We start from the raw sequence: 25,244 nt of genomic DNA, 5'->3' as shown, positions 1-25,244 counted from the left end.
GGTTAGGACCATCTTTAGCGGTGTGCAAGAAGACGGTTTGTGACGGCGAGGTATGAACCACGAGCTCGCTCAGCTCTTCAACGAACCCAGAGCTCCAGAAGGTACCTAAAGTCGGAAGGGTACGATAGGCAGGACATGTTGTAAGAATGCCAGACAGCAATTCTGCAATTATCGGGTTCACTTCCAATCCGGCAGTTACAAGAAGTCGTTTAGCGCAGCGAGCGAGGTGGGCAGACCGACTTGACGAGCGTGGTCCGCATTCGAGGATGGAGAGATGCGACCTCGAACCGTGTATTGTGGCGTCAAATTGTTGATTCAGTTTTTCTTAGTAAATTCCTTCAGAGACCTCAAGCGGTCGATCAACTTCATTCTATGATTTTAGTGTACAACCTTAAAAGGTTGCTTGCGCTGAGTTCATGTTTTTCATACCTGCATTAGAATTCGAAAAGAAATACAAAAACTACCTCACAAAACGAAGAAACTTCTAACGAAATCTAAAAATTGTTTTATCGAATAGAATAGAAATAGTGCAGAAAAAATCGATTCTTTTTGCATATTTACAATATATTTACATGTCTCCTAAATACATCGAAAATCATCAACAGTATTTACTATACAAACGAAGTACTTGAACGCTTACATCTACAGAAGTGGAGGTTTCATCTCAATCGATTGCCATGGCTAGCAATCGGCGTAATAATTGCCTTACTCTAAGCGGGCCAAACAACCCAATCAATAGCCCAACGGTAATTCAGCGACGTCATCGATTAGTCAATTGCAGCACTCGTTTGGATCCAACTTGCTTCGGCGAATCCAGCCGAAAAAGTAGTACCCAATGGCAGCTCCGGAAACGATCGCCAAACACAGCCACAAGTTGAACAGCATAACAATCAGCATCAGGATGTAGGAAACGGAAACCTGGATCAGGTGCAAGATCGACTGAAGGATGTGCAGCTTGTCCGTCATAATGTTTCTGAAATAGAAAAAAGAGTGCGATCAGACAAATAAAAATCTATCAAAGCCGGTGCTAAATAAATCACAGTAATTCCCCTAAATGCCAATTATTATAATCAACGGAAATTCTCATAAAAATTCCACTCCGAACGGACGAAAATTGGATTTTCACCATCAGCTCACAATCTCAACACTCAGCTGAAGGAGATCTTATCGCCGTCCATTCATATATGAATAACGCACAAAAAATCAAAGGGCATCAAAGTAATCCACCGGAATCGATTTCGGCGCACCCAAGCAGGCTGTATGTCTGACGGTCTGGCGGTATGCAATCGACGTCGAGTGGGCTGCACAGCGCTATCGAGAGACTATATGAGACGGGGTCACGTGTCGTGAAATTAAAAAATGCTTTTCCTTCCCCCGGTCGGGCCGACGGATGTGACCCGAGTTCCGGACTTCGGAGTCAAAAGTCGTTGCAGTAGGACCAATGATGACGATGACGACGACGACGACGAGATGACGCCCAGTGTTGAAGGATATTTATCAAATAAAACGATTATTAATTTCCTTTCTTTTTTACTCTGGCTCTACGGTTCAAGATGATCAAAACGTGTGGCAATAAAAAAAGCCGATGCATTCAACTAGTGGAGCGTTTGAGGAAAGTTTTAAAACTTTATGAAGGAAATGCTCCGAATATTTCAAATTAATTAAGAAAGTTCCTCCTGTGGTAATTCGATAGGAATTCTTCGAATTATGTCGAGAAAAAATTTGGTTTTTTATGTTCTTTGAATCTTTTCTAAAAATTCAATGAATGCGAGTTTCCTCGCATTTCTTCAATTTAATGGAAAATATCTCAGGAGAAATCCTCTTAGAATTCCTCAAATTTTCTATAAAACATTTCACTTTTTTCCTAGGGAAATTTCTTTAATTTCTTAAAGAAACTATTCAACTGGAAATTTCTTAAATTTCGTCGAAACATCCGCAAATTTTGTCGGAGTATTCTTCTCTGTACAATTTCAATCACTTCTGAGCACAACACCTCTCAGTAGAATCTCCTCAAATAAGAGAACTAGAAAAGGGGTGCTGGATAGTCCCCGCCAACCGTCTAATGAGCAATCGACGACAATCGGCGTAATAATCCAAAGCAAGTGGCTGCCGCACTGCAGCAGCTCCTGGTTCGACACTCGAGCTCGACGCGACGCGCCGGATCGGGGCAAGGAACAGTCAGTCGGTGGGAGGAATTATAATTGCTTCACCCTGTTGTGCGCGATACGGAGATATCGACATCGCCGAGGACGACGGCGGCGGCGACCGACGTCACATTTGCCAGTTCAGGAAATTTGAATTCTTTCATCTTCCGGTGTGCGCTTTGCAAAAAGGATTTTTTCCTCTCAGTCAAAGGAGGCTGTTTTATGGCTTGGCTGCCGTGGCACGGCGATGATGGGGACTATGGCGACGACGACGACGGCGTTGACGACGACGTGTGCCTATCTCACTCAGCAGCACAAAGCAACACGCTTGCTTTGCGTTTGAATTTTTCCATCTTTCAAGTCTGCTCCTTTCTGCTGCCTACTAATGTGTTTAAATGGGATGAAAATTGTGTTTTTCCTTTGAACTGTTGTAGTGTGGAAGCGGTACGGTTAGTGGATTGTTTGTAACCCTTTGAAGAAACTGTGTTTTGTTGGAGTGAGAAATGTGTGTAAATGAGCAAATGCGTTCCAGTTGGAAGAAGAAGCTTAGCAATGATACCTTTAGTTAATAATTTTAATTGTTAGTATTCTAACTTGGCCAAGGTCTAAAGTTCTGACCATCGTATTGGTTAATTCGAAATTTTAGCAAAGACGCGAAACCAAAGGCCATTCATAGTTAAGCGGAGCAACTCATGGCTACGGCCACAAAGCAGACCATACTAAAGGTGGCTGGGTTAAAATCCTTCATCCTTGAAATAAATACATGGAAGCAACATGTTTTATACGTCTTTTATAAAAAAAGATCTGATTTACTGTGAAGGTCCCTTCAAACAGCTTCCCAAGAATGTTTTATCCCGCATCACGATATTTCCATGACTCGAAGGTCCCTTTTCGTGATTGATAAAATTAGTTCCTCACTAAATACCCTGTTATGTACAAACCTGTTGCAAAGCATGTTTTTAGTTGCACTTAAATAATAGGGGAGAGTGTTCCCAAACCGACCCGCGATCCTGAACCGACCTCCCGGTCTATCTCACAGATGGCGTTGTCGGCAAGTATGCCTGTATTATCAGTAGAATACTGCCACAGCACTACTAATTTGGACGTGAGCAGCCATCTTCCAAGGTTGTGCTTTTCGGAGGTTCCGAGCCATATTGTGTTCGAATTGCTGCAGGAGATATCGGTAAAATATTTTTAGCTAGCATTGAGAAATTGAACGATATACGAACGATAATAAGCGCTCAACTTCCAAGCTGATCAGTCGATAAACTCGAAGGAGCTAGCTTTCGGAAGTCGCCCACAAACTATTTCGTACGTTTCCGCCGATTACTATTTTCAATTCGTTACAAGTATCGTGTTTCGCGTAGACCTGTCCGCCGCCGCCGACGATTTTGGGTCGGCGCGCCGCCGATCATAATTTTGCCACGCCGATGACTAATAGCAATAAAAAAATCAATTAACTTTAGTCGAGTCAATAGCGAGACACTGAAGATGGCCTGACATTTGAGGTCAAAATACGTATATCTAAAGCAATACAACGTGGTGGAATTAATTGAAATAATACTAAAATCGTCTTATGACAATTCATAAATGATGTTAAGGTGGAACTCGTCAGAATTTAATTTCAAATCTACCTCAAGTGTCTTAAAGTCGATGTAGTGACATGCATTGTCTTGGTTAATGCATTAGTTGGTTGATTGGATTTGAATGAGGCTTTATCTAGTAACACAGACAAACAGACATAACACATTGAACATTAACCCATCAATTTCATCGTCGTTTAAACACTAACGACATCTGTTGATTTTAGTTAGTTGGGCAAACCACGAACCAGATGTCGGTAGTGTGCAAACGTCAAACTTGAGGAAATCCGATGCGCGCGCCATGAGTGATCAATTGGCCAACTAATGGTTATTTGAATTGACCAGTAAATCAGTGAACGATGGAAATTTGTCGAGTGTTATGTCTGTTTGTCTGTGCTAGTAATGTAATACATAAATTAATCATTAATCGAAATTGATTGGCTTTTTTCGGTGACGATTAACGATTAACGATTAATAACGTCACCGATAAAACCAATCAATTTCGATTAATGAATTCCACGGTGAGTAGCTCAAACCAGATAATACATAAATTGTTTAACTGGTTTTTGGAATTGTCAATTATTATAGGACCTGGTATTGTTGTAGGCAAATCATTGCAGTTCAGGAATATCAGGTTTAGTAGAACATTCATTATCTTGACGATATTTTCTTTTGTGCCCTGAATAATATATTTTAAATGTGCAATCAATTTATAAATATGAAACCCATTTGGGATACTGCGAGCATCAGTTGAAAACGTTTTTTATTAACTGGCACTGTAAACCAGAACTGGGAAGTTGTCGTCTCGCAGTGACATTATTTAGTTGAATCGTCAGGCAGTTTTAAACATTACGGAATTTTAATTTTATTTTCTTATTTTGAAATTGTTTAATACTTTACTGTAAAAGCTTTAGGAAATGTTTCTTCAAAAACCCCCAATTCCTGGAATTTCTAAGAGGTATCGTTTCGACATTCATTTAAGATTTCCTTCGGAATTTCCTCCAGGGATTCCTTCGGAAAATATTCCAGAAATCACTTCGGAAATTAATAAAGAAATTTCGTTGGAAATGCCTCCAGATATTTTTCGAAAAGTTTCCTTTAAAGTCCTTAGAGAATTACTTCAGACATTCTTCAGGAAATTTCTTTATGTATTTCATCGGAAATTCCGTACGAAATTCCTAACGAATTCTTCAGAATTTTCATTACCGATTTCTTCAGAAAATCCTTCACGAATTTTCATTCGGAATTCTTTAAGGAATGCATACGAAAATAGTTGCAGGAATTCCTACGAAAATTCCGTTGGGAATTCCTTCGGAGACTCTTTAAAGAGTTAGGAGTTTCTCCAAAAATTGCTTAGGAAATCCTTCATTTTTTTAAAGCAATACATTTGGAAATTTCTCCTTTTGGAATTTCTTTGGCAAATTTTCCATGAAATCCTCAAATAAATTCTTCACGATATAGCATAACGAATTCCTTCGAAATGCCCTGACTTCTCGCAGGAAGTCCTTCAAAAATGCCTTCAAGAATTCTTTCCGAAAATCTTTCAAGGATACATTCTAATGTTTTTCCAATTTATTTTAGTAATTCTTCTTTTGTTTATTTTAGTATTTTTTTCAGAAATTTAATAAGTAACGTATAAAATTTAATTAGTAATAAATCTGGAGGAGTTCACAAAATTTTTTTTTGAGGGGTGTTTGAAGAAATTCATAAAGGATTTTATGCAGGAATTTCCAAATTCATTGTTGAAGGCATTTTCTGAAAAGAATCTGAAAGGATTTTTGAAAATAATTCCAGAAAGAACTGCTAAATGAGTTTTTGTAGATATTTCTAAAAAACAGAAAAAAACATCTTGAATGGCAAACTTAACTGTGTGTATAAAACCCAGATTAATCCACCTAGCGGTGATGGTGCCTTTCTCGTTTGTTCAAAAGGTTTGGAAAAATCTCAAATAACACCAATATGTGGATTGGTCTTATTTTTCATATTTGTTTATATGCATAAAAAAATTCTCGCTAAAAGCAATTTGTTGCAAACAAATCGGATGAGCATAAGAACAAAAAATGGCATTTTATTTTGTAGTTTTAAAATTAGTATTTTCGCCATAACTTTTGACCCAATTGTACGATCTGGCCAAGAGTTCAGTGCGAGATTTCTCTTGTTTCGGACAGCAGAAAGATCGCGCGATTGGCCGAAATATTGTGTTCTGCATTGCGCGCCCATGGTTAGGTAAGATCACTGTGTATAAAGAATGGCACGGTCGTATCGCTTATCAGAGTGAATCCAGATCCAACGATGCCTACCAACTAACTAATAATCCTTCCTGTGGTTTTTGTGGAGACGCAGAGGTAAACACGGTCTTCAAATAGCAAAAACCACCTACTAATATTCCTTCCCTCTTCCTAACTGACTACAAGGACTACTAATTGTACGATCCGGCCAAGTTTCTATAGGAAACAATGGGACAAGATTCTGCGTCGAATGCAATCTGATGCGAGAGACCTGAGAAGCACACATATTGCACATCAATCACAGTAACTTATATATGACCGGATTCAGTCACAATATGGTTACTGCAACCAGACTTTTTTGAACTCTTTTTCACAATAAATAGTAATTTTACCATAACTTCTAAGCCCATAGTCCGATCTGACCAATTTTCAATAAGAATCAATGAGACATTCTGCTTCGAATGCAATTTAATGCAAGCAAATCGGTTGAGGAAAAGTACCTGAAAAATGAGTGACATTTTTAGCGACTTTTCCATATAAAACTTGTTGCGAACAAATCGGTTGAGGATAAGTGCCCGAAAAATGAGTGATATTTCTTACGCGATCCCATAGTCCGTCTCTCGATCCCATAATCCGATCTGGCCAATTTCAAATAGGAAACAATGGGACAGGATTCTGCGTCGAATGCAACTTGTTGCGAGCAAATCGGTTGAGGATAAGTGCCCGAAAAATGATGACATTTTTTGAGTAGTTTTGCGCGCGCACACACACACACACACACACACACACACAGGGGGCAGCAGGGACTTTGTCCAAGGGCTTGACGACCCCTCCCCATGGCCACTGCGAGTTAGGGGGCCTGTCTAGAACGTGGTGGGGTTTGACAGTGGGCTCTGTTGAACCTCTATCACAGCGACCGTGCGCCGCTCAAAGCACACAAGCCCAACAGGTGTGCCAACCGGCACATCAGGATTCATGCCAGTAAGATCCTGATTATGGTATACTGGTCACGGCAAACGACATTGGACGATTCTCGGTTTTTGGATAGGATTAGGCGTATATGGGCTGACAGTCGAGCTATTCTGTTTCCTGAGTAAAAAAGAGTGACATCTTTTTGAAATGGCAAGCAGGCTAATGGTTCGTCTGCCTCCGTCCCGGTAAACAACCTGGCAGGCCTCCGGTAACGCTCAACACTTGTCACCTATACCGGTGGGTAGTAGGTTCAGATGCACCATTCCTGATTTACGCCGATCCGGCTCTGAACACGGTGTTATAAGGCACCGGAGTCAACCCTTGCATGGACCTCACTGTTACAAAGGCACCCATGGGATCACAAGAGGCGACTATCTACAACAGGAAGAGATAACGGCCCGGAGAGGGACCCTTTTACATGGAAACAATTTCTACAAACAACGAAGGAGCAGGCGGGGCGAATGTTTTCGCAAAGAGAGGGAGGCTGCAGCGATCTTCAGTGATGTCGCAGGTAGTGAGTACCAGCAGTATGGCCATGCCTGCTATGAACCAGGCCGGTCAACAGGAGCTAGAATTCAAGAATAGGGTATCCAAACCAAAATCGGAAAGTAGTGCTACAACTTGGGAGGTCCAACCTGATGGAGGTGCGGAAGCTAGCCAACGACCTTTATGACTTCGTGAAGGATAAGCACAATATACACACTAAGAGCAAGCTTCTAGTGACGCTGACGTGCATCAAATCCGCCGTTAAATCTGCTGAGCACGAACAGAACGCGCTCAAAAGAAGAGCGGAAGCAGCTGAAAAAGCACTGAAAGATGCAGCGGAGCATACAACAGTCGAGGCACTGCAAACACCAATGAGCTCCCGAAATACTCGCACGGAGAAGCGAAGCAGGGACTCTCCAGGAGAGCAGGAAATCCCGAAGAAGCAGCGGAACGTGCAAGATAGTGCTAGCGTACTGAAGGAAGGCGTCAAGAACGGTGATTGGCAAACCGTGGAAAGTCAGCGAGAGAAGAGAAAGAAGCAGAAGGAGTACGTGGAAAAGAAGAAGGAGCAGAAGAAGAAAGAAAACATCGCTCTTCTCGTGAGCGGGTCAAGGGGACGCCTTGATAGTCGAAGTGAGCGACAAGACGACATACGCAGCGATATTACGGAAGGTGAGAGAAGACCCGGTGCTCAAGGACTTGGGTGAAAAAGTGGTGAGGACTAGGCGTACTCAGAAGGGGAATTGCTGTTCGAGCTGAAGAAGGATCCCACGGTCAAGAGCTCGGCCTTCCGGGAGCTCATTGCCAATTCCTTAGGTAGTGAAGGAAACGTAAGGGCTTTAACGCAGGAGGCCGTGGTCGAATGCAGAGACCTGGACGAGATCACCACGATAGACGAACTGAGGGATGCACTGATCTCACAATGCATGCTGGGCGAAGTTCAGATGACCATTCGGTTGAGGAAAGCGTACGGTGGTACACAAATAGCAGCGATACGACTACCGGTAGATGCCGCCAACAAAATGGTGGAGGTGGCCAAGGTGAAAGGTCGGATGGTCTATGTGTCCGTTGAGACTCACCCTCGAATCACCAAACAGATGGAGCGATGCTTCAAATGTATGGCATTTGGACACCAGGCGCGAAACTGCAGTGGCCCAGACAGATCCGGTCTTTGTAGGAAATGTGGTGGAGAAGGACACGTTGCTAGGGACTGCACGAAGCAACCAAGATGCCTGCTCTGCAAACCGGAGGATGGAAACGACCACATGACGGGTGGCTTTCAATGCCCTGCCTACAAGAAGGCGATGGCGGGCCGAGATTAATGGAGATCATCCAGTTGAATCTCAACCATTGCGACACCGCACAGCAGCTGTTGTGGCAGTCGACAACAGAAGCAATGTGCGACGTGGCAATTATTGCTGAGCCGTACCGGATTCCTTCTGACAACGGCAACTGGGTGGCGGATGCTACGGGGATTGCGGCTATCCAAGTGATGGGCAGATTTCCTATCCAAGAGGTGGTAGACAGTTCAAGCGAGGGTTTCGTAATCGCCAAAATTAACGGGATCTTTGTGTGTAGCTGTTACGCACCCCAAGGTGGACTTTGGAGCAGTATAACCGGATGCTGGACTCACTCACGGAGAAGCTGATCGGCCGAAATCCAGTGATCATCGGAGGCGATTTCAATGCTTGGGCAGTGGATTGGGGAAGCAGACTGACTAACGCCAGAGGTTACAGTTTGCTGGAGGCGCTGGCTAAGCTGGAAGTAAGGTTGGGCAACGAAGGTACCGTTAGTATATTCCGCAGAGATGGCAGGGAGTCCATCATCTATGTCACGTTCTGCAGTCCGTCGATGCCGAGGAACATGAACTGGAGAATTGGTAAAGAATATACCCATAGCGATCACCAGGCGAGCCGATATAGTGCTGGAACACGAACGCCGACTGTACGACGGGAGACAAGGTCTAGTTGGCGAAGATGGAAGACGAAGGACTTCGATAAGGATCTTTTATCGAAGCACTTCGAGTGAACAGCGACGCTACAAACCTTGACGCAGACCAACTGACGGAAACGCTAGCGAGGGCTTGCGATGCGACGATGCCGAGGAAATTGAGCCAACGAATAGCCGACGGCCAAGTTACTGGTGGAACGAAAATCTTGCTAACCTTCGCGCTGCCTGTCTCAGAGCTAGGAGACACGTTCAGAGGGCACGGTCTGAAATGGTCAGAGAGGAGCGAAAGATAGTTTTCCGTGAAGCTAGAGCGGCATTCAAACGGGCGATCCAAATCAGCAAGTCTAACTGCTTCAAGGAGTTGTGCCAGGAAGCTGACGCTGATCCTTGGGGTAACGCTTATCGAGTTGTGACAAAGAAGATCAGGGGTCCAGCGACGCCAGCCGAAATGTGTCCAGACAAGCTGAAGATCATCGTGGACGGTCTTTTCCCGCAGCATGGTTCTACGACGTGGCCGCGTACGCCGTACGAAGATGAAGACCGAGTAACCGCTGCAGGTATGCAAGTCACCAATGACGAGCTATTATCAGTGGCGAAAGGTTTGAAGTTGAAAAAGCTCCGGGTCCGGATGGAATTCCAAATGTGGCTCTAAAATCCGCGATTTTGGCGTTCCCGGATCTGTTCAGGATGGTGCTGCAGAAGTGTTTAGTAGACGGTAATTTTCCGGACACGTGGAAGATCCAGAAACTGGTGCTGCTGCCGAAACCAGGAAAACCGCCGGGGAATCCAGCATCGTATAGGCCCATATGTCTGCTGGATACACTGGGGAAGCTTCTGGAAAGGGTTATCCTTAATGAGGCTTACACAGTTCACGGAGGGTGAGACTGGCTTATCGGAAAACAGTTCGGATTCCGCAAAGGCAGATCGACTGTGGATGCAATCAGGACAGTCATTGAAGATGCAGAGAGGGCGTCCAAGAAGAAGAGGAGCGGCAATCGGTTCTGCGCGGTAGTGACGATTGACGTCAAAAACGCGTTCAATAGTGCCAGCTGGGAGGCCATCGCCGCAGCGCTGCATGGAATGCGAATCCCCGACTTCCTGTGTAAGATCCTTAGGAGCTACTTCCTGAACCGGATTCTGGTTTACGACACGAACTCGGGGCAGAAGTCGATCAGGGTTACGGCGGGCGTTCCACAAGGGTCCATACTAGGCCCGACGTTATGGAATGTGATGTACAACGGGTGCTGATGCTGAAGTTGCCCAAAGGTGTAAAGATTTACGGATTCGCGGATGATGTCGTCCTAACGATAACCGGTGAGTCACTGGAGGAGGTGGAAATGCTGGTGGCGGAAGCGACCGACGCAGTAGAAACCTGGATGAATGGAGTCAAGCTGCAGCTGGCTCATCACAAAACGGAAGTGATGCTGGTCAGCAACTGCAAAGTAATCCAGCGGATGCAGATTACCATTGGAGTGCACGACATCCCGTCGGTGCGGACTCTGAGACATCTAGGTGTGATGATTGATGACCGGTTGAACTTCAACACCCACGTGGACTATTCCTGTGAAAAGGCGGCTCAAATGATCAGTGCGTTAGCAAGGATCATGCCGAACGTCGGCGGTCCGAAAGGCAGCAGTAGGCGTCTTCTTGCGACAGTATTATCCTCGATACTAAGGTACGGAGTTCCAGCCTGAGGAGCTGCTCTCACGACGAAACGTAACCGGAGAGAGTTGAATAGCGTGTTTCGTCTAATGGCCATTCGAGTCGCGAGTGCGTACCGAACTATTTCGTCTGAGGCAGTTTGCGTTATCGCAGGGATGATTCCAGTCTGCATAACCCTAGCAGAGGACATCGAGTGCTACCAACGGAGGGATACCAGAAATGTGAGAAAGGCGGTGAGACTGGACTCTATGGTGAAGTGGCAGCAGGAGTGGGACAATGCGGATAATGGAAGGTGGACCCATCGGCTCATCTCCAATGTGTCGACGTGGGTGAACAGGGAGCATGGTGAGGTGAACTTTTACCTCACACAGTTCCTGTCCGGACACGGTTGTTTCCGCCAATATTTGCACCGGTGTGGCCATGCGTCATCGCCATTCTGCCCGGCGTGTATCGACGTAGAGGAGACTGCAGAGCACGTGATATTCGACTGCCCGAGGTTTGCGGAGGCACGTAGGAGAATGCCTGCCATAAGGGCGGACAACATCGCAGAGCGAATGTGTCGCGATGAAGGTACGTGGCATGCGGTAACCAGAGTCGTGACACAAATAATGTCAGAGCTGCAGCGTCGATGGAGAAGGGACCAGCAAGTAAGCGTCGGTTTGGAGGAAAATCCAGCACAGTGAGCAGTGTTGGGTCGGATTCGTCGGGGCGCCAGCGAACCGGAAGTCTTCTGCCAACCGGAATCGTCGGACCGACCTCGGCACTCGAACCGTCAACCTGCCGAAGAAAGAAGAAAGAAGAAGTAAGTGCTTCGGGTATGTAGGGCACCGCCAGTGCGGACGTTATCCACCACCGGAACTGTCGGACCACCTCTGCAACCCGAAGACGAAGTCGGCGCAATGCGCGAAAGCGTCCCCTGCGATAGCCGCCGGTAGTCGGGGCACCATCAGTGCGGAAGTTTCCTTCACCGGAACTGGTGGACCACCCTCGACGCCGGGGAAGTCAGGAGGATTCGAGTGAGGAAGTTTGCGGCACAACCGCCGAGGGATCGAGACGTAGCAGTGGATCTCAGCAAGCCAGTCGGCGAACTAGCCTAAGCTAGGGGCCGGAATTTTAGAAGAAGTGCATGAGCACAGCCCCCCAAGTAGTCGCAGCATCCAGTGGTCCCAGGGGATCGAGGCAAGGAGGATAAGGGACCCGGTTTATCCGGGAGGCACATTTTTAGCAGGTCGGGAGGAGCCCATCCCTGTTCGCCTTCGAGCATAGTGTGGATGCTCGAGGTGTCTGTCGCGCAGATTTTTGATGGCCTTTAACCCTTATAAAAAAAAAAACACACACACACACACACACACACACACACACACACAGACATCACCTCAATTCGTCGAACTGAGTCGATTGGTATATAACACTATGGGTCTCCGGGCCTTCTATAAAAAGTTTGTTTTTGGAGCGATCATATAGCCTTTACCGTATACTTAGTATACGAGAAAGGCAAAATGTACATTTTTTCCAAAAACAAAAAATCTGGCTTCCCTCACAAGTCTCGAAAAAATTTCAAAGGCATTTACGAAGAAATTCCTAATACATTTTCAGAGGAAATCCCTACTGGTATTTCTGAAGTAATTCCTAGAGTTTTTCAGGAATTCCTTCGGTTTGTTTTCAGTAATCTATTGGCAATATACTCCTAAATTCCTTAGGATTTTCGTCCGGTAATTCCCTCGGAAATTGCTTCAAGGAGTTCTACAAAACTCCTCCGGAATCGAATTCCGGAAAGTCTTTCGGAAATTCTTTCGGAATTTCATCCAGGATTTAGTTCGGAGTTTCCTCCACATATTCCTTCAAAAAATTGTAAAGGAAAACCTTGGGAAATTCGTTCAGGTATTCTTCAAAAAATACCTTCATAAATTCTTATAACAACTCTTTTGGAATTCCTTGCAAAGTTCTAGGACGAAATTCTAGAAAATTCCTTAAGAATTCCTGAACAAGTTCCTGAAAGAATTTCCGATTTTTTGAAGCAATTCCGTAAGTGTTTTCGACAATCTTAGATGTCTTCGAGAATTCCGTTGGACATTCCGTAAAGACTTCGTTTAGAAATTCCTTCAGGGATTTCTTCGAAAAATCTGCCGATTGTTTTCGGGTTAAAATTTATAAATTAAATAAATGTTGAAATTTTTCAAGATATTCCTCCGAAAATTCAAAGAAGGGTTTCTAAGAAATATTTCATAACTTCCCTCAGGAATCCTTTAAGAACTTCCTCCAGGATTTCTTTTTAGGAAATTCCTTTGGAATTCCTTCAGGAATTCCTTAGCAAATTCCATCTAGAATTGCTTCGTACAATCCTCTAGAAATTCTTCTGAAATTCCCTTCGGATATACCTTCCAAAAATCCTTCACAAATTTCTTTTGAAATATCTACAGCAAATGTTTTAGAAGTTCCTTCGAAAACTGTTTTAGAATTCTTCCAAAAATTTTCTAAAAATCTTTCTGAAATTCATTTACGGATTCCTTCGGAAATTCCTTTAGGCTTTGAAAATTTGCTTAGAATTTTTTTCGGAAATTAATTTAGGAATTCCTTCGGATTTTTTTAAATTAATTAATTCGGAAATTTCTTAGAAATTCCTTAGCAAGCTTCTTGACATTTTTTCCTGAAATTCTCATATGAAAATTTTTTCGGGTACCTCGGGAATTCATTCAAAACTCCTTTAAATTATTTTTCTAGAATTTCTTCAAAATACCTTCGAAAATTGCCTTCGGGATGCATTCGGAAATTCTTTTAGGATTTTTTAATGTCTGTAAGGATTTTTCCGAAATTTCTTTAAAACGTTCCTTCTGATTTTTCTTCAGAATTCTTTTGGTTCCCTAAGTTCTTCGGATAATTACTTAAAAATTTTTGCCGGAAATGCCTTTATAAACTCTTTCCGATATTACTTCAAAAATTCTCTCGGAAAGTCCTATAGAAATCTCTTTGAAAATTATTCAAGGAATTTCTTCGGAAATTCTTTTAGGAATACTATCGGAAGCTATTCCATTCCCTCATAAATTTTCGAATGAATTCCAGCAGAAATATTGTATGATTTTACTAAATGAATTTCCGAAAGAGAACTATTGATTTTACCTAGAATACCTATATGATTTTTCGCAGAAATTCTCATAGGGTTTTACCAAGACGAGCTCGGTCCCGTGGCACCTATGAGTAGAGTTCTCCACATCTTTCTTAAGTAGGTGTCCAACTAAAAATCCTTCCCCTTCCTCAGCATTCGCAAGGACGTGGCCAGGGCAGATGTCACCTGTTGAAGAGTGCCTTGCTTCCATCTAAGAGATAGTAATTAGTCTCTTACAAAAGGCTATGTTTGTACCATCTACGAATTGCTCAACGCTAATGCAAAATTCTCAAGGAATGACATTTTCTAAGTAGGGGAATTGCTCCGTTTTCCATCTCATTTAACATATATTCATCTCAACGCGAAACAAAGAAATATGGCATCAATTTGGCGCTTCTTTTTGCTAACATGTGTGCTTACTGCTGATAAATATACCTAACAAAAATAATAAATAAATCAAATACATTTTCATTGCTTTGTTTTTGCGGGATGAATATCGGAGCTATGAGATGATCCTGGACTCCTGGACAGTAACCCTAATTAGGAATTTAAAAAAAAATCCTCGTTTCCTCCAGAAATTCTTTCAGGGACTCTAAATTTAGTCTAGTCCCGGAAAATATTCAATTTGGTTGGTTATCGTATACTAGTAGTCTTACTCAGCCAGTGCTCATTTTCAGTTATGTTGATTTGACGCCGCCGCCGCCGGGACAAAAGTGACCACCACGGCGCCGCCGCCGACTATATGAACGGCGCACAGGTCTTTCGCGTCGATTATTCGCAGGTTCCGAAACATCTTTCACACGATGAAATACATAAATTCATCGGGAAAGAACTCGGTCTCTCGCGAGAAAACGTTCTCCTACTCCAGCCAAGCAGGCGGCTGGGTTGCACTTTTGTGGAGGTCAACGAACTCGAACTCGCTGAGACCATCGTTCTCAAACACGAGTTTGTGTTTGATGGAAAAGCATACAAGCTGCGTGTAATGATGGAGGATGGAGCTGTAGAGGTGCGTCTTTTCGACCTATCCAACGAAGTCACTATTGTCCAGGTTCCCGAATTTCTCACCGAGTACGGCGACGTTCTCAACGTTCGGGACCTACTTTGGTGACGTTTGGAGAGTTTTCGGATTTCGGGATCCTTAAACCGGGAACATCAACACGATCACAAACGCAACAAAAATAAATGCTCTACGTACTTTCATCCGCACAGTCGATCTGGATACAGTTTTCATGCAGCAGGTAGAGGATGAACAGCTAGTTCTACCCGGCTACAACGTAGTCTGTAATGTCGATCATGCAAGGAGAGGAACAGCAATCGCTCTCAAGGAGCACATAAAATTCTCAAATGTTAAAAAGAGTCTGGACGGAAGGTTGATTGCTTTGTGGAACGTACAAACGGTCAAGCAGTTTGACCAACATTGACTCCACCTCTCGTTCATTCAAACATCCATCAAGTTTTACCAACAGCGGAACGAACAATCAATTTATTCGACCAACAATATCACACACGAACGACCGAAGCGCTAACTAGAGCACCAACCATCAAAAAATATATGGGGGTTTGTGCAACTTCACTACAAATGCTCAAACATGTTCGGCAAAGCTTGACTCCAGCCCGACAACTCAAACCAAAATCAAACCGTTTTATTTTTTCCCAACCGAGCCGCCAACTGTCAAATGGTTGTTCGAACAACTTCACACACGTTCAAACAAATCAGCAATCGAAGCGTTTTCGTGGGGGCGGAGCCAATGTTCGTCAAACTGCTTGACTGGTGTGTACGTTCCATAACGGGTTCACAACATGACGCTGTGCAATGTTTCCATTCTCTGCAATTCAATGTTTGCTCCATCGGGATCGGCTCTGCGAGCCGAGCGTGAACGATTTTCAACAGCACTGTCGCCTACTACCTTCGACACCGCTTCGACACACCATCCTTGGTGGCGACTTTAACTGTGCGATTCGGCAATGCGACGCGACCGGATCAAACCCGAGCCCTGCACTGCAAACCACCGTACAGCAACTTCCGCTCTACGACGTCTGGCAGCAGCTACGTTCCCGCGACCCGGGATACTGGTCTCTTCGTCCCCTTCTCCTGACAGCAGAAAACATCCAAGAATTTCAGACGCGATGGTAATACTTAACACGCCAGCACAAAAACTTTCGCTCTTGGATGGAATGGTGGTTAATGTGCGCAAAACCGAAAATCAAGTCTTTCTATCGCTGGAAATTAAAAATCGCCTTCGAACTATTTCATTTCGAACAGCAACGCTTCTGTTGCGGCGAGCGTATGATGAATATCATAATGATCGTTCCATGCTTAACAGAATGAATCAAATAAAAGCCCAGATGCTATCCCACCAGCGACGTTTCACTGAAATGTTCGTACACATCAACGAAAGGTACGTTGCGGGGGAACCTCTGTCTGTCTATCAGCTAGGAGAACGAACACGACGAAAAACTGCCATCGAAATGATACGGAACGAAAGAGATGAGATTGTTGACAACGCCGACGAGGTACGAAATCACATGGTTCAATATTTCACCCACCTGTACGCACGAGGAGATGTCGATAATGTAGAAGGCACCGGTTTTCAATGCGAGAGAGCTATCCCCGATCAAGATCCTGTTAATGAAACTTGTATGAGCGAGATCACAACAACGGACATTCTTTCTGCTATCCGAACGAGTGCATCCAGAAAATCACCGGGTCCCGAGGGTCTGCCAAAAGAGTTCTACCTCATCCAACATTGCCGCAGTTTCATAATCTCGGCTACTCATAAACGGGCACCTTTCTGCATCCTTCCCAATTCAGCGGTCGGTACGACAGAGAGACCCCCTCTCGATGTTGGTCAAACCGATTCCTCGCTCACTGTACATTGGCTGCGTACAGAAAACAGTTTAAAGATACTCGGCAGGGACGTTCTACGGGTCGGACAGGAGGGCGACATCGGTCCTCGCCTCCGAGACCGACTGCCACAGCAGTTGCTGGGCAGATGCGCAGTGGTTCAGGTTCAGCTGTGTTACTTTCACAGATTTTCCTATTGGCCTCTCCAAAGGGACACGCAGGCCCGCCCATAGCATGATTCCGGGTCTGCTTCTTACTGGCGCAGATGAGGCACCTTGGTGTCCCTCCTCACCACAGCAACGGAACATCTTGCTTCGGTCTGGGCCCTTGCAGTCATAAGACTTGTGCCCGGACTCAAGGCACCGGTAGCACCTGTCCACTGAAGGTGGCTGGAGCACGCTTACTAGGCATACTGGCAAGCCGATCTTCAGCTTCCCTTTCTCAGTGACCTTTTTGGCATCAGCCACCGGTAGTCTGAGATAGGCTACCTGCGTACTAAAAAGTCCCCCTCCTAGACGTACAGAGGACCGCTCAACCTCTGTGCCACACTGCTCTTTGACGGCAGAGACGACGTCTTCCGCGGTCGTTACCTCGTCCAGTTGCTTACACTGAAGAGTCACTTCCGCACCCAACGACCTGACCTGAGCGCCGTCACCCAAGACCTCCTGGGCAAGCTTTTTGTAAATTACACTGCTGGATTGCCCACATCCTCACCCAGCGCCGATCGGCTCTCGGCCGCTCGCAGCGATTTGAGGACATCGGCGTACTTGTCCTTGTCGGGTTTCACCTCGGCCTCGCCTCTGTCTCTCACCTTCTTCGCAGGTCGAGGGTGTTCGACTTCCGCACCCTACTAACCAGCTGCCAAGGATTTGCATCCCCTTCGGCGGAAACCAATGGCTGGCTGGGGCCAGCTTGTGGCTCAGCAACTTGTGCCTGTCTAGTGCCTTTCACCTTCTTGGGCACACGCCCTTCAGGCTCCGGTGCACCACCCAGGCGACGTTTTGCCTTGATGGTAGCGCGTTTGGGTCGTTCCGAATTTGGCGTTTTCATACCCTCAGTGGCCGTAAGGGCGGTCGACTCTTTCGCCGCAGTAACACTGCTAGGGGAGGAGAGGGCCTTGGTTTGGATACCTTTGGCTACCTTCTCTGCTGCCGCTACACGCCTCATATAAGCGTCCTAATCTTGTCTTGCGACTCGAACAGCTTGCCGAAGCACCAACAGGCTCTGTTTAAGCTCCTTGTTGGTGTTCTGCTTACCGCTTATGAACTCGATGATCTCATCGAGTTTCTCGGCCACCACCCGTATCCCTGGTAGTGGCTCATCAGGCGTGCAAGCAGGGCTACTCCCCACCACCACTGGAGACTCTTCGGTACTGCCAGTTGCAGCAACCGTCACTCCGCTCTCCACCTCTCTAATAGGGGACCTCGCTAGACCCCTTTTGGCAAATGGGGTCCACCCCCTCCATCTCCAAAGATTTTTGTCTTTCTGACTATCTACAAACGCTCATTATACCAGTAGTCCTCTAACGACAGGCAAGCTGTGTGGTGGATACGAGCCTTCTGAAAGAGCGCACATTACAATCCAATAACATAAACATTATGATCAGCATAACCGCGATCATGCCACTCGGGCGACGACCGTATTTATGCTGACCATTGCAGAAAAGGTCACGTATCCACCCCGCATACCATGTATGAGTAGGGACGTGGCATTAGCATATGGAAAATAAAATCAGATTGATTCTAACCATCAACGGAGTGCGTCGTCTCTTGATATCTAATTAATGATCACGTCCCAAGGCAAAGTGTTTGTCTTATAACTGTGAAGTCAGTTATTACAGCTGGACGATGCTCATGGAGGACCAACACGTGCTGGAAGTTTTCGAAAGGAAAGTGCTGCATACCATCTATAGTGGGGTGCAGATGACGGACGGTTCGTGGATGAGGCAAATGAACTACGAGTTAGATCAGCTGTTGGGAGAACCATCCATCGTTCCCATCGCGTAAATCGGACAGCTACGGTGGCGGTGGGTCGGGCACGTTGCCAGAATGATTCTCGACAACGATCAGATGGGTACAAGAAGGCGAGGTGCGCACCGAGGGAGGTGGATCGATCAGGTGGAGGACGCCTCCATAAACTGGTTGGTGGTAACGTGCAGCCGTGGACGAGCTGAATGGAGAAGATTTTTATGCACTGCACAGGCCACTCCGGCCCTAGCTTGAGCAAATAAATAAGGTCCCTTCGAAGCACTCCATAATGATCCGAATGTGGCCAGTAAGGTCAATTGTCCTTTATAGAATCACCAGAGAATAATTCGTGAGGCGCACTCTGTGGTGTTACGGAAGCGACCATTGTTCCGCACTTTATAGACTTATCAGTAAATGATTTGTGTATAACCATGAATAACGAGCTGTTCCAGGCCACGTTTTGCTCTAAATATCTGGTTCTACACGTTCCCCGGGGTACTAAGTGATATTCCGACAGTGCCCAATGAGGTCAATTGTCATTTATAAGATCATCAAATGATATTTCTTGAGTAACCATGATGATAGAGAAGTCGCGTGACATGTTTTAGTGCAAAAATGAAAATGTCCATTCCTGCAGGTTCCGCTGATGCCCTCCGTGATGTTCTGGGAGTGGCCAACGAGTTGTTTTACACTTTACAGACTTACCAGACGTAAATTTGTGGAAACCCATGAGTTGTCGCATGAGACATTTTGCTCTTAAATCGGAAATGTCCCCATTCAAAAGGTTCCCCGGGTACCCCGTGACGATCCGGAAGTTGCCGATGAGGTCAATTGTCTTATATAAGATCTTCAGATGATTATTCGTGAGAAACCACGAAGAAAAAGCTATTGCATAACATGCTCTAGTGCAAAAATGAAAATGTCCATTTACTGGCCCTTAGTGATGTTCCGGGAGATGCCAATGAGTTGTTATTGCCTTACCAGAACTTTATTTGTGAACATCCATGAAGATAGAGCTGTCGCACGATACGTTTGGTCTAAAGTAGGAAATGTCCTCTACAGGTTCCCCCGGGGCACCATATAATATTCCGAAAGTGGCCAGTGAGGTCAATCGTCCTTTATGGAATCACCAGGAAATTTTTCACGAGAAATCATGAAGATAGAGCAGTTGCATGACATGTTAGAGTCAACAAATGAAAATGTCCATTCCTGCAGATTCCCCCGGGGCACTCCATGAGGTTCTGGAAGTGGCCAATTAGGTCTTACAGACTTTTCCGACGTACCAGAAGATTGTTTGTGAGAAATTATGAAGAAAGAGCTGTCACATGTCATGTTTTGAAATGTTCTGAAGACGCTTATAAGCACTTAAAAAAATCTGAAAAATCCCTAATAGAACCGTATTCAGTATAGCTTTGTTTTAGGGAAAAATTTGAGAAGAGTTCCATATAAAAAAATATGTTTTCGTTGAAATCTGGGCACCACTCTAATTGGAATCAAAACTAGAATAAAAACTAGACCTTGTCTCAAAATTTTTCATTGATCGGTTAAAAGTGAACAGAGCTATGATTTTTCCAATTTCTAAACTTGCCTTCTTGGAGAGCTTGGCCTTCTGGGTGTTAAAATCCATTGCCACCGTTTTCAGTTTTGAATTGTTTTTCCAAGGGGGGATCCTTGGGGAAAAACAATGATTTTTCAATAATTCCAAAATGCAATGTCCGATCGAGACAATTTTCAATAGCAAACAATGAGACGACATTCCCCGTCGAATGCAACTTGTTGCGAATAAATTGGATAACGCCAAGTTTCAAACAGTGTGTCTACAAAATTTGTACACATACACACACTCATACATACACACATACAGATATCGGGGGCAGCAGGGACTTTGTCCAAGGGCTTGACGACCCCTCCCCATGGCCACTGCGAGTTAGACCGGGACCATCGTCCCTAACCCCTAATCCCAAGGCGTCAAGCGACCCGTGCCGAGGGGATGCATGGCCAGGGGGTGAAATAATGAGCTAGGCCTTTAACGGAGCCTGTGGGGTACCTGGGCACCCTCCACAGTAATTGTCCCTTACCGCGTCATGCTGGGCTCTGGCGTGGTGGACCTCTTTTCCCGAGCAACTCGTGGGACCAAAATGGAAAACCAAGTCAATTCTTCAATTAGTGGTAGTAGTGTAGGCGACAACCCCTTTGCAAGAGGTGGGTTGTTCAGGTCTCCGCCTAGGAGGCCAGAGGCAATAGTCGGCAGCTCAGTGCGCAGCGCCAGCGTGGGTCACTCAACCTTCCTCTCGGCTAAAAAAAACGCCGGTAGGGGTTATTGACGGCCCATGGCTTGTGGAGGCGATGAACCGCAAACGCGATGGGCTTTCGGCCTTCGAGGTGGCGACGGAACAGCTGGACGCCATAATCGACTTTGCGTCATCGAAGCATAATATCAGCAAGGACCTCAAGAGGAGCTTGCAGAAACTTCGAAAGTCGATGCTGGACGCCAAGCTGGAGAGGGCGGTCGGGACGGCCAAGTGTAAACCCGTGAAATCGGTGGAGTCGAGGTCTACCCAGACTGAGGCCCAAGGATTCGCGGACTCGTGCAAGGTCGAATCGACCGAGGGCGTGCCAGCGAAGACGGTGGTACCAAAGTCTACCCAGACTGAGGCTCAAGTATTTGCGGGTACGTCGGGGGTGACTGCTCCAACGGAGACAGTCTCCAGGGAATGAGCTCCCTGGGGGCCGCTCCAAAACGCGGAGGGTTACTACCCCAAACAAGGGTAGTGGGGCTGGGAAGCTGAACCCCGGCCAGGTACCTCCAAAACCGGGGGAGGAAGGACCTGGAAAGGTCCGTCCACTCAGGAAAGACGGTGGTAAGGGGTTACGGCAGGCTGAAAGTTCTCAGCCGCACCAGACCAGGTAAATAGAGGGGGATGACGCCTCCTGGACCCTGGTCAAGAACAAGAGGAAACCGAAGACGTCAAGGGCCGAAAAGAAGGCCCAGGCGAATGAGGGTAGCAAGAAGTCTAGGGTAGGCGCCAATCGCTCCAGGGGCGATGCCCTAGTCATCACGGCGGACGAGGCTAAGTACTCTTGAAGGACGTCTTGAGGAGTGACGTCAAGCTCGGTGAACTCGGCGCCGACGTACGTCGAATAAGACGTACCCGGATGGGCGAGATGATCCTCGAGCTGAAGTGGGGCGTCTCGCAAAAGGGCGCCGCCTACAAGAAGCTGGCGGAGGAAGCCCTAGGCGAGACGGTCAAGGTGATGGCACTCACGACGGAGGTGAATCTAAGGGTTAAAGACCTGCACGAGATCACCGAAGTCGAAGAGCTCGTCACGTCACTGCGGCGACAGTGTGAAGTGGAGACGCCCACCGCAGCCGTTGGGCTACGGATAGGTCCGGTAGGGACGCAGGTAGCATTGGTTCGGCTATCTACAGCGGACGCCTCCAAGGTAGTCAAGTTAGGGAGCGTCAAGGTGGGTCGGTAAGCCCTGACAGAAGTAATCTCTGATTGGAGGGACATAAGGCACAATGCTGCACGAACCCTCCCAATTGTTTGATTTGTTCCAGCAAAGCTGTGAATAGCAAGCACCCCATGGGGGGTTCGAAGTGCCCGGCGTTTAAGCGTGCTGCAAACTCACAGTGCAGGTAACGCAGCTGGCTTGCTCGGCCTCGCCCGAGTGTTTGGTGTGCGCAGGTTTAGAGGAAACGGCGGAACACGTGTTGTTCGTGTGCCCACGTTTTCGCGCAATGCGTGACCACATGCTTGCAACATGTGGTCTGGACACTACCCCGGACAACCTAGTTCGGAGGATGTGTAAAGATGAAGTTGGCTGGAACGCCGTTTTATCCGCTATCGTCCAAATCGTCTCGGAGCTACACAGAAGTTGGCGCGTGGACTCAAGGATGGCTAGTTCAGGCGCAAATAAGAGGTGGTCCAAGGGATCGGAGTCGGCTTCATGGGTCATACCGGTGGTCATGCTTTGTGATCGAACTCGATCCTTTTATCGAACAAGTGGCCGCGCGAAGAACAACATGGGATCATCGCTTTCGCGGCGTCGGTCAACCGGGCGGGTTCCGAGCCCGAGAACGGAAAGGGGTCCTCGTCAAGGCTGGAGCAGGCGTAGGCACCGCGTCGGCAAGTCCCTCTGTGTGTTGGCGAATAGACCCTGTCGCAGAGGGAAGCAGGCGCGAAGTCGACCCTTCCCACCTTCCGAGGACATAGGGCGTGGTAAGGCCACCTGGAAAGCCGGCAATGCGCTGGCACGATACCATGGTGTTCTTCTAAAAAAGCAAGTCACGATGTTCGATGCTGCATGGACACGCAGCTAACCTCGAGGGTGCGTTGTGCACTGGCCCCCCTTTGAAGCATTACTTTCTGGTTGTACCGAAGGGACGATGGGCTTGGCGGCAATGGAAACGGTTTAGCGGGTCGGGGATGCAGTCCTGCCTCCCTCTTTTACTGTTGGAGGTGGCCCCTAACCCCGCACTTCCTGAACAACCCAGGATGTCTGTTGAGCAGATTCCACCTCCATTGCTTAGGAAGAAAAAAACACATACAGACATCACCTCAGTTCGTCGAGTTGAGTCCATCGGTGTCTTCTATCAAAAGTTCGTTTTTAGAGCAATCATATAGCCTTTCGGTACAACTTTGTTGTACGAGGGCAAGAAAAAACAATTGTGAATTTTCGAGAGAGTTTAAACATAAAACCGCGACTTTGGCGACAACATGTAAAGGAACCGCGATTATTGCGACTGGAAGAGCAAATCTACGACAAATCCACAAAATTTGCGAAAAAATGCGAAATCTACGACTGTTGTAACAGCCCTATACGTATCCACCCCCTATCCCACATTTTAGTGTAACAAAGTACCCCTCAAACGCATTACGTAATTTGTGAACAGACCCCAATCTTTACGGGTTCTCATTTCTATCTCAACTGTAAGACCGTCTTCAGTTTCTCGTACTTGTCGGAAGTCGAGTCAAGTACGAGACACTGAAGATGGTCTTACAACTGAGGTCGAAATACGATTCTATTAAGATTACAACGTAGTGGAATTAAATGGAATAGTAGATATGTAGTAGGTACATAACTATAAACCACTTGAGCAACTTGAGCTTTCGAACTTGTATTATTTTACTATAATCACCATCACTATCTGCACAGGTTTACTTCGGTTATCAAACTTTTGAAACTCCGATTTCCGTAAATCACCCTTCAATGTTGACCACTACCTGATAACTGGGTCAATCTAAACTAAACATTTAAACTTTACCCAATCAGCGACTCCGATTGACACCTCAGTTCAACACACAACTCTTGCACTTGTTATCTTATGCCTTTCAACCCATTGCAACTTACCTTATATTCCTCGGCACTCCTTTGTTAATGTACTTCGCCGCCTCCTTCTCGGCCAGTATCTCCCGGTAGTACTTCAAACCCTCGTACAGCAGGGCCAGCAGAAAGAATCCGAACCATGCCCCCACGAACTGGCCAGTCTCGGTGGTGGCCCACGACGGAAACAGGATGATCTCGCAAGTACCTCCGTGAAACTAAACAAAAGAGTGATTAAAACATTAATGACATTAGGGTTTATGTAACAATTCGACTTATGACCTACCGACATCTGCATCGGACATAGCATCTCCATGTCGTCCGCTCCGCCGTGATTGTGGTCGTGAGACATCTTGATGAGGTGATTCAAAGCGTTAACGAATCGATTCGTAACTGAACAAGCTAACCAGTACTGGAGTACGGCCCTCGACCTCGCATGGTTTTATACGACTGATAAGTCTGTATCGGAATTAGGTACGAAGGCAATCGTCGTCAAAGATAATTGACGATAAGCCCATATTCCAAGACGGAGGACCGGTTCAAAACTTTCTTCTTCTTATCAGAAACGTATCGTGTGCGAAGGGCTGCTCGTCTCTTATCAGTAGGCTGCAACACTGACTCGGAGAGCAGGTAAATCCGATATTCGCCTCAATTGGAGCAATCTGGATATCTTATCGGTGCAGTTCGGGAGTCGATAACACAGACAAATTGAATATTTGATAACGAAAAGCTTAAAATAAAATTGTCGATATCCAACTTTGGTCGACGCGAGCTATTCAGCCGGACTCACACGATTGTCAATCGTTTGCTTCCCCCGTTTTGCCCACCATTGATAAGGATATGAAGTATCACTGGGGGTCATTTGTCGCACGGCTGTGGTGCCGTGCGCAATGCGACAAACGAATTTTTCGCTTGGGGCCGTGCGCAAAATGGCACACCGGCTTGTACCCGCACCGGACAAAGATTCGCGTCTCAG

General features: G+C 46.1%; 1 protein-coding gene across 1 annotated transcript; it reads right to left on the bottom strand.

Moving 5' to 3' along the window:
* Positions 1–564: 564 nt before the first annotated feature.
* On the bottom strand, positions 565–25,077 carry LOC134215428 (high affinity copper uptake protein 1-like). Its single transcript, XM_062694628.1, has 3 exons — positions 24,555–25,077; positions 24,296–24,486; positions 565–973 (listed from the first exon to the last, which is right to left on the bottom strand). The coding sequence occupies exons 1-3, from the start codon at positions 24,618–24,620 to the stop codon at positions 772–774; spliced, it is 459 nt and encodes a 152-aa protein (XP_062550612.1). The 5' UTR covers positions 24,621–25,077; the 3' UTR covers positions 565–771.
* Between the last annotated feature and the right edge of the window lie 167 nt (positions 25,078–25,244).

Source organism: Armigeres subalbatus, chromosome 1, assembly GCF_024139115.2.
Source record: "Armigeres subalbatus isolate Guangzhou_Male chromosome 1, GZ_Asu_2, whole genome shotgun sequence".
Lineage (NCBI taxonomy): Eukaryota > Metazoa > Arthropoda > Insecta > Diptera > Culicidae > Armigeres > Armigeres subalbatus.
The sequence above is the reverse complement of the archived record's forward strand: the minus strand, read 5'-3'. Positions and strand labels throughout refer to the sequence as shown.

Excerpts from the sequence above, each read along its gene's own strand:
- LOC134215428 (XM_062694628.1), bottom strand. The coding sequence starts at position 24,620 with ATGTCTCACGACCACAATCACGGCGGAGCGGACGACATGGAGATGCTA. Across the intron at positions 24,487-24,554 it reads TATGTCCGATGCAGATGTCG|TTTCACGGAGGTACTTGCGA; the intron begins GTAGGTCATAAG and ends TCTTTTGTTTAG. Across the intron at positions 974-24,295 it reads GGAGTGCCGAGGAATATAAG|AAACATTATGACGGACAAGC; the intron begins GTAAGTTGCAAT and ends TTTCTATTTCAG.